Source organism: Gracilinanus agilis, chromosome 2 (assembly GCF_016433145.1).
Source record: "Gracilinanus agilis isolate LMUSP501 chromosome 2, AgileGrace, whole genome shotgun sequence".
Classification (NCBI taxonomy): domain Eukaryota; kingdom Metazoa; phylum Chordata; class Mammalia; order Didelphimorphia; family Didelphidae; genus Gracilinanus; species Gracilinanus agilis.
The window spans coordinates 238,773,628-238,786,510 of NC_058131.1; the positions used below are offsets into that span (position 1 = coordinate 238,773,628).

General features: G+C 45.9%; 1 protein-coding gene across 1 annotated transcript in view; it reads left to right on the forward strand.

The window, feature by feature from the left end:
- CAMK2B (calcium/calmodulin dependent protein kinase II beta) overlaps positions 1-12,883 on the forward strand; it is a 266,998-nt gene that overhangs the window by 165,009 nt on the left and 89,106 nt on the right. The window contains exons 3-4 of the mRNA XM_044659614.1: positions 4,827-4,881; positions 12,162-12,227. Coding sequence (XP_044515549.1) covers positions 4,827-4,881; positions 12,162-12,227 — 121 coding nt within the window. The remainder of the gene's footprint in view (positions 1-4,826; positions 4,882-12,161; positions 12,228-12,883) is intronic.

The following is a 12,883-nucleotide window of genomic DNA, read 5'->3' on the forward strand; positions in this document are numbered from 1 at the left end:
CAAATTCCCTTGTATCTGTTCTCTATGTATGTGTTGTCTACCCTGGTAGAATGCAAGTTTCTTGACTGTTTTCTTGTTGTCTTTATATTCTTGGTGCTTAACTTAGTGCTGGGCACATAGGAGGCATTCAGTAAATGCTTACTGCTTGTTTAGAGAAATTGCAGGGTATAGCTGCATCCATTTGTCCCAAGTAGAGTGCTGGCTTTGGCCCTGACCCTCTTGATAGCACAGATGAACAATGCCTCACATTTATTTAATACTTTTCAAGTTTACAAAGCATTCTCCTTACACCAATGATGTGAGGTGTCATTGTTATTATCCCCATTTCACAGATAAGGAAACCAAGGCTCTGAGAGTAGAAGTTCATAGTCACATAGCTTAGAGAGTATTAGAGCTGAGATTTGAACTCAGATCTTGTAACTCCAAGTCCAGTGCTCATTTCCACTATCCCAAGGGGTTCCCGACCTTTTTAGTTTTGAGAACCCCCTTCTTAACATCCTATCATCCTATCCTATACTATGATCACCAGTCATCTTGACTTTGGTCTTGCCACTAGACTCTGGTGACTCTGGAAGACAGAGTGAGACTGACAACTTTGTTCCACTCTGTCTCATGTAAATCCAATTCACACACTAGTTGAGTCATCACCCCATGATTTCATTTGTCCTCTTTGCAAATGAAAGATGAGCAACAAAGAATGATGAAGGCCTTGGAAGAGTGCTCTATTGATGCTCTGGCTCCCAAGTTCTCAGCAGTAGGCTTCCCATTAATAGCTAGACAATACTCACCATTAGTCTAAACCAAGATATTTACAAAGGTAACGCTAAAAACATAGTTTGTGGGTAGCCTTGAATGCCAGACAAAGGATTTACAACTTTTCTGGTGGACACTATGGAGCTACTGGAGATCCGTGATGCTTTTCCTTCTGGTTCAGTCTCAGGATTATGAACTTGGGATCTGAATCCTTCTTGGACTCTACTCTGTATGCTGATTTTTTTGTTGGTGTTCGGTCGTTTCAGTCATGTCTGACTCTTCATGACCCCGTTTAGGGTTTTCTTGGCAGAGATGCTGGAGAAGTTTGCCATTTCCTTCTCCAGCTCATTTTACAGATGAGGAAATGAGGCAAACAGGGTGAAGTGATTTGCCTAGAGTCACCCAGCTAGTGTCTGAGTGTGCTGGCTTCTTGGCACAGATAAACTAAGTGGGACACCTGGGGATTCTCCTCTTCCCAGAAATATCTGGGTCCAGGACACTGAGAAATCAAATATTCTAGAAAAAAGGCAGAGCCTTTGGAAGAGCGAGGGGATGATTAAATCATTTGTTTTTCTCTACCTGTCCTTGCTGTCTCTTTCCTTCTCTTCATATCTACATTTTAAATGACCTCTTTCCAAATCCTCATTTGGCACTGGTATAAAACAAGGCACTGATAGGAAATTAAGGAATCTTTCAGTTGGAAGGGATTGGAAAAGGCCCTTTGCTCTAACCTTCCCAACCAGGCCAGAATTCCCTGCTTAGCAACCTGGTCAGATGGATATTCAGCCTCTGTTCAGTTGTCTCCATGGAAGATGTGCTCACTTGCCTTTCAAGGCTGCCCCAGTCCATTACTGGACAGCTCTAGTTATTAGAAAGTTTTTCCCCCTCTTATGCTGAGCCAGAATCTAACTTCAGGAGCACAAGTGATTAAAGATAGCCCTTGGCTCATTGCTCCCACCCCTTTAGAAGTGATGAGCCAGCCAAATAGGGGTGCCACTTCCAAATGGGAGGGAAGAGAGGGCCTTGAGCGCCACTTACAGCACGTTCCCAGAATAACCAGGTATATTTGGTTACAAGGACAAAAGACAATCACATCGAAGTAGGAGTGATGGGGCTGGGTGAGCACACTGCTGTGGTAATGATTTTTCATCATTTTCTTCCTCCTCCAACTCTCTCTGTCTCTGTCTTTGTCTCTCTCTGTCTTTGTCTCTCTCTCTCTGTCTCTCTGTCTCTCTGTCTCTCTGTCTCTCTGTCTCTCTGTCTCTCTGTCTCTCTCTCTCTCACCCCCCCCCCCCCATAATAGTAGTAGCTAGGTGAAAGATTCTCCAGCTCAATAAGTACTCCCAAATTTCAGGTGACTCAGCTAAGTGCTAGTCAGAGGCCCCCTGGGTTCTAATCCCTCCTCAGCTGCTTACTATCTCTATAATCATCAGCAGGTTACTTGTCCTCCCTGGGCCTCAGTTTCCTTATCTGTAAAATAAGGGAGTTGGACTAGATGGCTTCTCAGATCTTTTCCAGCCCTATGATCCTACAATCTTCTGCCATGTCTAATTTGTTGGGAATCCCCTAAGGAAACTCTTGTGTTCCTTGATATCCATGGACAGTCACCTTTGGCACTGGAGGACAATGGTGGAAATAGGAAATCTAGTGTTGAAAAGTCAACTCAACTTTTAACGTTATAGCTGGAAGAGATTTTAGAGATCATCTTGACCTCATTTTATAGATGAGGAAATTGATGCCCATTGGGGCTGTAGGAGTTTATCTGAGGTCATACAGCTGATTAGTGATAGGACCAGTGTTGGAACCCAGGTGATCTATTTGTCCAGGGTTCTTTCCATGGTATGATGGTGCCCAGAAGGAAAGCCAATGACAGAACCTGAAAAGAAAAGGGAGGAAAAGCAAGAAGTGGGAGGGGGAGGGAAAGTATTTCCATCAAAGCTTGACTTCACATGTCACATCTACACAAAGCCCTCCCTAATTGTCAAACACAAATTTATTTTGCATTTACTTTGCATAATCTAAATATAAGAACTGGGCTTGAAGCGGCCAGTGTTAGATATGATCTAGGATCTGGTCCACTCTGTCTCCGGGGAAGACCACTCTTTCTATTTTTGTGGGAAGCAAAAGGAGGGATTTGGCTGGCCCTTCATCCTTTATTCTGTGATTCTCAAGAGAGTTATCAAATGAATTTTTGTAGGCTAGAGGCATTATGCTGTTTGTGGGTTCAAGATAAAAAACCTTTCTTGGTTGCCCCATAGGGAAAGGTAAGGGTGAGCTTACTTAGCAGCTTAGCTCCTTGCCAATTATTATACAAAAGAGGAGGGCAGTTGGGTGACTCAGTGGATCAAGAGCCAGGCCTAGAGATGGGAGGTCCTGAGTTCAAATTTGGCCTTAGACACTTCCCAGCTGTATGACCCTGGGCAAGTCACTTGACCCCCATTGCCTAGCCTTTACCACTCTTCTGCCTTGGAACTGATACACAGTATTGATTTTAAGATGGAAGGAAAGGGGGGAGGGGGAGAGAGAGAGAGAGAGAGAGAGAGAGAGAGAGAGAGAGAGAGAATGTAATTATCTAAAACTATTGAGCAAAATTGTTTATTGAAACAAGTCATAAACAGACAGATTAGATTAGCTAATAGAACATATTAGAATTTGTGGTACTTCCACTTAGAAGTAACATGAACTCTCAGCCTAACCAAGGAGAGAAAAATCTCATCCAAGAAGGCCTCCATCCTTGGTAGTCTTTGGGAACTGAAGCTTGGCTTTCCTCAGCCTGGAGCTCAGAGAAGGGTTCCTATTTGCCATCCAAAGTCCATACCTTACTTTCGGTCCCATCTTTCTCAAACTTGACTTCTTTCTCCTCTGAAGTCTTTCCAAAGTCAGACATGTCTCTCTTGTCACCTGTGTGTAGATTCAGACTCTGAGGTTGCTCAGCCTTTGGGAGTCACATCTCTCTGGACATATGCAGTGTATAAAGGATTGTCCTTTAGAGAATTGCCTGAGCCCACCTTGGTGGGAGTATGACACATATACTTTGTATTTACTCATCTGTGTACATATCATTCCTGCCTTACCAGCCATTCCGTAAGAACACAAGGTCCTTGAGATCAGGCTTTATTTCTGTCTTTGTATCTCCAGAGCCAAATACATGGTCTCTTACAGGCAGACTCATAATAAATGTTGACTCAGTTAGATTGAATGGTGGGAAAAAGGAAGGTGGCCATGGGAACACGGAGAAAAATTCAGGGACATTTGCCACTGACTTCTGGGAATCCTTTTTTTTTTCAAGTGAGAGTTCAGTATTTTTTAAGAAAAATACCTAGAAATAAGACGCTTTCTAATAAGTAGACATCCATGTCATGAGTTGGTCATTCATGGATTTCGTTTCCTCAAACAGAGGAACTGGTGCTTAGCCTTTTTCAGGGCTGAGCTTCTCCACTGACCCTCACCCTTTTTCTGTTCTTGCTCCCAGAACCTAAAGATCTTATTATAAGGAAAAGTGGATCTTCCATGATCATAGTTTCTGAGCTGGAAAGAAATCCAAAAGGCATATATAACAGTAGCCTGGTATAGCAGAAAGATTTGGAGTCAGAGGAGCTGGATTCAAATGATGACTCTGGAACTCATTAGCTGCGTGAACTTGGACAAATTGTCAGACCTCTTTTGGCCTCAGTTTCCTCATTTGTAAAATAAAGGAATTGTATGCCATGACCCCTTACAGCTCTGCATCTATGACATTCATTTTACGAGGAAAGAAACTGAGCCCTAAAAAGACTTAATGCTTTGTCTTACATTGAATGACTAGTAAGTATCGAAGCAGAACTTGGTCCCAGGCCCTTTGACTTCAAATCAGGTCATTGGGTTGTCTTTTCATTGCATCACACAGGAAGGCCTTACTTTCCTGGGGACTCATATACTAAGTTTCTGTCCATCAGAGTGTTGGTGCTCTTCTCTGACGGCCATGCCTACATTCCCCTGCTGGGTCTCCTTGGCAGACCAGCCAGCTCCAGCAGTGAGCTACTTGGGTAATGGATGGCTCGCCCTCATATGCCCTATATCTTTTGTTTCCACAGTTCGTCTCCATGACAGCATTTCCGAGGAAGGCTTCCACTACCTCGTGTTTGATCTGTAAGTATGGGAGAAAGCTGTTTGAAGCTGGGGGTGGGAAGGGGTGGAGGGGGTGGTCCCGAGGATGCTAGCACTGAACTCTCTGGTGACCCCAGAGCTCACATGCAGTTACTCTTTCCTCACTAGCTCTTTCCCTTGCTGAATAATCAGCTTCCACAGAACAGACAAGTCACGTTCTGTCACGCAAGTATGGGATGTGATGGTGATTCCTCCTTCTAGGGACTGGTTTTATACCTTTCCTATTTTGCTGGTCAGGGCTTTCCCATCCTGGGGACAGGAAGACACATCTGGCATCTTCACTCACCTCCCTCCTACCTTCTCCTCACCTCCAATGCTCATCTTTCTGTTTCTTGCTGATCATCCCTTCCTCTCCTCTTCCCTTTCTCTTTCCCTTCATCTCTCCCTGCCCCTGAAGACTGGCCCCAATCCTAACCTTCACTATTCCCTCCATCTTAAATCACATCCTTATTTTCCCAGTTTCATTAAGATTACAAAAAAATTAAGATCGGACAGAGACAAAGTCTGAAAAAATCCATTCCCTACGTGCAACTAGTTCTTGACCAAGAAATGAGTGGAAATAGTAGCCTAAGTAGAATAAATGCCTACTTAAGAGCCCTCCTGAGGGAATTTGTCATTCTTGCCTTGATCATAGATTGAGAGCTGTAATGGCTCTCTGATGGCACCTAAGAAAACTGAGGTTCAAAGAAGTTGTCTGCCCAATGTCACCCTGGAGCAAGTGGGAAACCTAGGACTGGATCTTGGGTCCCTTGACTCCAAAACCAGCACCTCTTGAATGACACCATGCTGCCTTTCTTGGTCCTGGCTTCTGCTCGTAGGGGTCCTGTACCTTGTAGGGGTTCGTGTGTGCGCAGGTGTGCATATGGGGGCTCTGCCACAGAGAACAACTTGTTTGCCCCAGCTCGAATGAGTGTCTGGGGGCTGGTGAGGAGGCACTCAGCTGCCTCTCACTTCCTGCCAGATATAGAAGCCGGGTGATCTTATCTCCCCCTGCTCCCTGACAGCTCCTGTTAAGCAGCAGGCTATATTTAGCTGTTCTGTGTGAGTCAGTGCCGCACTGAGACCCTGGAGCGGGAGGCATATAGACCTTGGCATGTCCCTGCATGGCCCTGCCTCCACGTGAAAAAAAGGAAGGGAACCTCCAGGCCATTGGTCCAGGTGGCAGTGGCTGACTCCCTGCATCCCGTTGCTATGGTTTCACTGGACTCCTCTTTTTCCCCCGCCTCTACACATACGGATATGAACTGAAAAAAAACTTCTAGAGAGGCTAACATTAGCTCTTTATTTCCAAAAATACTTGTTGCCCAAAGCAGTGGGAAGTTATAGTCTTAGGAACTTATGTTAATGTGGGCCAGGATGACATGGACCTAGCCTTTGTACTCTTAAGGCTCTTCAGGACAAAAGAAACAGAAATTGCTACCAGAGTTGGCATTGCCTCCATATTAGTGTACCCTTCTTTGAGAGCTAGATATCATGTGTGTATGTGTGCATGTCTGCGTGTGTGTGTGTATGTGTGAGAGACAGAGAGAGAGAGAGAGAGAGAGAGAGAGAGAGAGAGAGAGAGAGAGAGATCTTTGTCATTCATAAGATCCTGGTTGTTTGGGGGCATCAGGAAGAGGATAAGGGACTGTAGAAATCGTTTAGTCCCAACCTCTCATGTTACAGATAAGGAAACTGAGGCCTGGTGAGGATAAGGGATTGCCTAAGGTCACAAAAAGGGAGTAAATGGAAGAGCAAGGATTTGAACACAAGTCCTTTTGATGACAAATTCAGTGTTTCCCTTCACCACAGCCTGAGAGCCTGGTTATTAAAGGGATCAAGGTGTAATTGCTAGGTTACCCTTCTTGAGGTGGTTCCAACCAGATATCTGGTTAATGCCTAGACCTGTGACCATTCAATGTCCTTGAATCCCTGGTTCCCCTCCACCAGCTGGCCAGGATTTGGTGCTCACTTGTTTTCCTCCTGGTTCTTGTAGAGATGCTATGGGTGGCACACAGTTCCTCAAAGGAGAGAGCTGGCCTAAAAGTCAAGGAGGGAGAAATGTCCCAGGAGTTTGGGTTTGCAAACAAATGGCTGCAGATATTTTTTGGTGCAGAGAAGATGGGGGATGCGAGTGGGCGGGGGCAAGCAAGAACCGGGACTGTTGCTGTGGAAGGGCTCGTTCCATGAGATGACAGGGCAGAGCACAGTGAGGGGGCTGCTGGTGGGAGGGAGCCTCTGACAGGCCTGGATGGAGAGGGGAGGAGAAAAGGAGGGGGACTGATAGGATGGGCATGCGAAACACAAAGCAAGGGGAGCTAGTTCCTTAGTGCTCTAACTTCACAGGATTCAGAGGACCCCAAATAACTCTATCACCCCAGCTCCAATGGACCCCAAAGAAACTCTTAAAGGGATGTGTCCCAGACATTTCAGCACAGTTTTGGAAAGAGATTGAAATAGGGGGAGGGGGCAGAACACAGTGATGATGAGAAAGTTGTGAGCCACAGAGACAGGAATTGGGGCTCAGGGTCAGAGGGTGTGAAGGGCCAGTGACAACTTTTTAAAAAAGCAACCCAATGGTGTCTCTTCTACCCTCATATCTCATTTGGATTGGTTCCACTTCCAAGAGACTCCTAAAGACCCTTGAGGTCTGAAATAGAGCCCTCTCAGGGGGCAGAAGAATGGAGTCTGGTTTGATTACAACACCCCTGCAGTGAGTTGTCTCTTGCTGAATCAACGCACTACTCTGGGGTTCTTAGAACCTGGCTTAGACCTAAATTATTCCACATCAGCATCAAAGACATATCAGAAAAGCAGGGCTCTGTCAGATCAAGAGATAAATCATGGGAATGGGAAGAGGTAGGAATCTGGAAACCATGACCCTAATTACTAGGGCATTGGGATCTTTTGGGAAGTATTCTGTAGTTCTGGCCTTCCAGGAGCAACCCTGAGTCTTGTGGGAAGGAGAAAGCAGATAAAGAAAAGCAGGAACTCTCAGAATCCCCAGGATCAGCTTGAGAAACTTGCAGCAGGTGGTGTGTGGCAGTGTCCCATAGTGTCCACTGCTTCCACCCAAGGGCAGGACTTTGACTTTGATAGATCCTTCACTCCCATCTAATTGGGAGTCAAGGAGCTAACTAAGGGTACATCATAAAGGGCTATTCTCCATATACCTTCCCCCCCACACACACACACATACACACAAACAAATGACAGAATCAGAATTTTAGAGTCTGGAAAGATTTCAGCCTTAACTTGAAAAGTTAGACAAGAGATCATACATATGCTAGTTGAGGATTTTCAGTAAAGAGGTGGGGAGAGTCGGCCTAGGGGAAGCAGGAAGAATTGTTCTCTATCCCATCCCTACCCCCCAGGGGGGTAATTCCAGGATTTCCAGTGAGACTTTGAGCCAGAGACAATGTGGTACCATGGAAAGAGCACTAAATTTGAAGTTGGGAGAAGCCAGGTTCAAATCCCGATTCTGCCCTCTGACCTTGGGGAAATCACTTTTCTTTCTCTCAGTTTGTGTCCTCACCTGTAAAATGAGGGGGGTTGGACTGAGGTTCTTTTCAGCTCTAAAGTTGTGACTTCCCTAAGGAGCCCATGCCATTTGTGGAAAGCTGAGATTGTTAGGATATTTTTCCTGAAATCAAACCTAAATTTGCCCTTTCATACCTTCTGCCTTGGAACCAGTGAGTAGATGCTAAAAGTAGGACTGTCTAGCTCTGATCTGCAAAGGGATTTCTTCTGGCTACCTTGGGCACAGTCCAAGGAGAACACTGGCTATAAGACTATACTCTAGAGTCCAGAGAATATTCCTTCCTCTTGGTGTTCCCTTCTTCACCAGCCTCCACTGGTCTGCCTTAGGAGAAGGGTTCTCTCAGTTTTGCTTGATATACTGTTGCTACAAGCCTGGCTTCCTCCAGGGCTGCCCAGGAGTCAGCAGAGGCCACAAGGCACTTGGCATTATTCACATGCTGCTCCATAGAAGCTCAGGAGGCTGGCATCTTCCTGCCATCTTCCTTATCCTGCCCCCAGATTTATCCTGGCATCAGCAGAATCCATAGCTTGAGGTCCAAGCATCAACACTGAAACACGGAGAAGTCTCCCAAGAATTCTTATTCCTTCCCAGGTATTCACAGACTCTAACCTGAGGTTCTGCTTAGAAGGAGGGGGGTGGGGAGTGGGGTTTGAGCTGCTGCATGAATGTCCTGGATCTGCCATCTGGAATTAGGTCTCTTCCCAAGGCTGGACTAGCAGGGTTCCTGACTTCCCTTCAGCAAACAGCCTGAGGGAGCCCAGGGAACAGGGGGAATGGGTCTGCATAGGTGGGAAGTGGGGCTATTTCTGAGCAAGCCTTCCCTGGTGGGTCATCCTGCCTCATTTTGGAAAATGTGCTCATCAGAGAAAACAGTAGGGGAAGGATAAGGAAGGAAAAGCTAAACCAAAGATAGGAAAGAGAGGGGGAATGAGCAAGGCAAAGCCTGTTTTCTGAAGAATGGCTATAAAGTAGTTTGGTTCATTTCCGAGCATGAGACCATCTCTGCAAAGATCAGAACCCCGTGCAGAAAGATGTGATGTGCAGAGATCATGGAAAGAGGAGCACATAACTCAAACACACCTGCCCTTTCTAGCCCAGTTTTTCCTGCAAAGTGAGCCCTTTTGGGGCATCACCCAGGATAAGTCACTTATCCCCCATTGCCTATCCCTTGCTGGTCTTATGTCTTAAAATGGATTCTGAGACAGGAAGTAAGGGTTTAAAAAACAGAACAGAACAGAACAGAACAGAACAACAAAGTGAGCCCTTTCAGTGGTGAGTGATACGAGAAAGTCCCTTCTTAACAAAACTCTGCCACACGTACCCAACAAGACCTTGTACCAGTATCCCTTCCCTGTTGCTATAAAACTGTCCCATATATATTCCATATTTACTCCAAGAACTCTAGGGTAACTTAATGTAGAATAAGGGAGTACATGTATGTAATAGTGGGCTGCTAGCCTTTGGGCACTTATTGATGCAGTGAAATGAGCACCTTGAGGGCCAGGGAATGACATCCTTTATGCCAATCCTGACCTGGTTTCTGACTTCCAGTTCTGTTCCACATCGCTCTTTTTTTAAAACCTCTCTCCTTCCATCTTAGAATCAATACTAAATATCAGTTTCAAGGCAGAAGAGCAGTAAGGGCTAGGTAGTGGGAGTTAAATGACTTGCCCAGAGTCACACAGCTAGGAAAATGTCTGAGGCCAGATTTGACCCAGGACCTTGTATCTCCAGGCCTGGCTCCCTATCCACCTCACTATCTTGCTACCCCTTCCACATCCCTCTTGATCTAAGAAAGCAAGAAGCAATGGATAGAGCTTCTGGGAGGAAGACTTGGGCTTACACCATAGAGTCACAGAATCACTGAATTTTCAGCTTGGAAGGATTGTCAGGCCAGGTAGTCCCACTCTTATCTAATTAAACAATGATCCTCCCTACACATACCTGCTAAGTGGTCATCTAGTCTCTGTTAAAGACCTCTGATAAAGGGAAATTCTGTGAGTTAGGGTGGTCTGCAAATGAAACAGACTCACTGGGAGACAAGAAAGAGCTATGCTTCAGGAGTACTTAGATTAGGGACTTTTTTTCAACTCTTGAGATTCTGGCATTCACTGGCTAGTGTACAGCTGCCATAGAGGGGATCCTCTTCAGGACTTACCTCCTATCAGCTACCCAGCAGCCCCTCCAGACAGCTATTTCCTCCTCTGGATTGATTTGCCTTTTGAAATGATTACTGCTGAATTGGTCATCAGTGCTGGCAATGATGTAGACAGAACACCAGATGTGGCTCAATAGCCCAAGGGAAAGAAGCATATGGACAGGCTGTTGTGAAAGGCCTATACTCACTTCTTATTGACATTCAGGGTTTTTACCCAGCTCCACTGTTGGGGCATTACTTGTCTCCCTAAAAGGGCATGGCCTCTGCTGCCAGGGAGCAACGAGGATGCAGAGTGGGATGAGAACCGATGGGCAGAAACCTCTGGCTTTGCACCTTCTGGCAATACACTGTAGTTACAGACCACGGAGTGGGTAGCTTTTTTTCCCCTGTTATGGCCCTGGAACTGGAAGTCATAAATCCCTGAGTGGTCTAAATAAAACTCTTGGATTCTGACTTTTGGCTCCTACAGAAGCTTCTCAGCTTCAGGGGAGAGCGGATTTGAGGTTAGAAGATTGGGACTCTTCTCCAGGGGTCCTGACTCTGTGATTGACCCAGAGGCTCTGGGTTGCTAGAAGGGCCACCAGACTTGTAGTCAGGAATAGCTGGGGTAAAATTGTAGCTCTGATACTTATTAGCTGTGTGACCATGGAAAAGTCTCCCAACCTTTCTGAGCTCTGGTTTGCTCATCAGCAGAAGGGGAACCATAATACCTTTGGGCCTACCTCACAAGGCAGTTATGAGGCTGGAATGAGAAAAAAGCAATTTGCAAGCTGCAAAAATATATTTTATCTCTTCAGAAACTTCTGTAGGCTCTAATGTTCATGACACATTTTATACATCATCTTATTTGAGTGTCACAGCAACTCTGGGAGGTAGGTGTTCCTATGATTATTCCCACCTCACCATTGAGTAAGTTGAGGCCATAGGATTTAAGTAATCACAGTCACACAGCTACAGAGTGTCCAAGGTAGAATTTGAACTTGAGTCTTTCTGATGCTATAGCCAGTGCTTTGATCCACCATGACACACTGCCCCCTACAGCACCCAAGACAAAGGGTCATCCAGCCTCTACTCAAAAGGCTCCAGTGCTGGAGAATTTGGTATCCTGGCAAGGTAGTCCGTTCTACTTTTGGACAGTTCTAATTGCTCAAAATCTAGCTCTTCATAACTTAGAATCATAGATTTTGGTCAGGTAGATCTTTTATAAGAGGACTTCATTGATTCTGTGATCCCCTTCTTGTCCCAAATGACATGACCCAGTATTAATTTTGTGTTTATTTTGTTTAAACCTGTATTGGGTGTGATGTCTCTCTTGAGAGAATTTAAGCTTCTGGAGGACAGGGCCTGTTGCATTTTGCTTTTGTATGCCAGCAGAGTGCCTGGCACTTAGTAGGCACTCAGCGAAGCCTTTTGATGGATAGATTGGTTGATTGATTAGGGATGGATGGACCTTTGAATTCATCTAGTCCCAGTCTCTCTAGCTCTTTCCATTGCTCCCATTCTTCCCGAAGGATAACAAGTGTAGCCTTTGGTCTCTGGGGGCCCAAGTAACATTTCTTCTGCCTGTTTGGCCCTTTCTTCCAGGGTCACTGGTGGAGAGCTCTTTGAAGACATTGTGGCAAGAGAGTACTACAGTGAAGCTGATGCCAGGTGAGTCTGGAAACCCTTCCCTTCCCACTCTTCCTCCTGCCCACCCTTCTTCTCTCCCCACCCCCACTCCTTCATCTACTTTTCTTTCTGTTTCCTTAATCCCATACTGTCTGTCCCTGTGCAACATTAACCCATTCATTACCTGGGCAAAGGGGCTGGGTCATGGGGAAGCTTTGAATCACAGCCAGAGCCACCAGCATGGCTGCTAGTGCTAAGCTCAGAGCCAAGGCCCCCTGTCCCCAACTGTGATTCTGGAATCCCACCTGGCATTTCTAGGCATCCTCGCTCCCCAGGACATACCGTACATGTCTGGGCTTGGTGGAGACTCTTAGAGAAGGATGAGGGAATTCCTGTCCAGGGCTTGTGTCCCAATGGGAGTGGAAACCCGGGCTGTCAGGAGGTTTGGAAGCCCCATGGTAGCCTGCCTGTGCTGAGAGAGGGCAGGGGTCTGTTTGGTTTCTTTTGTCACTGGATTGTTTTGAGTTGGTATGGCAGCTCAGCACCTGAGGCAACATGAGCCACTTGACAGCAGATGAAATGTAGCAAGAGCAGGAACATCTGCCTGACTCAGTAGCAGGAAGAGAAAGCCAGGGAAGAGATTGGCCAAGCAATAGAAAGAGGACCCAGCTGTGAATCTCAGGTCTGCCATTTAATAT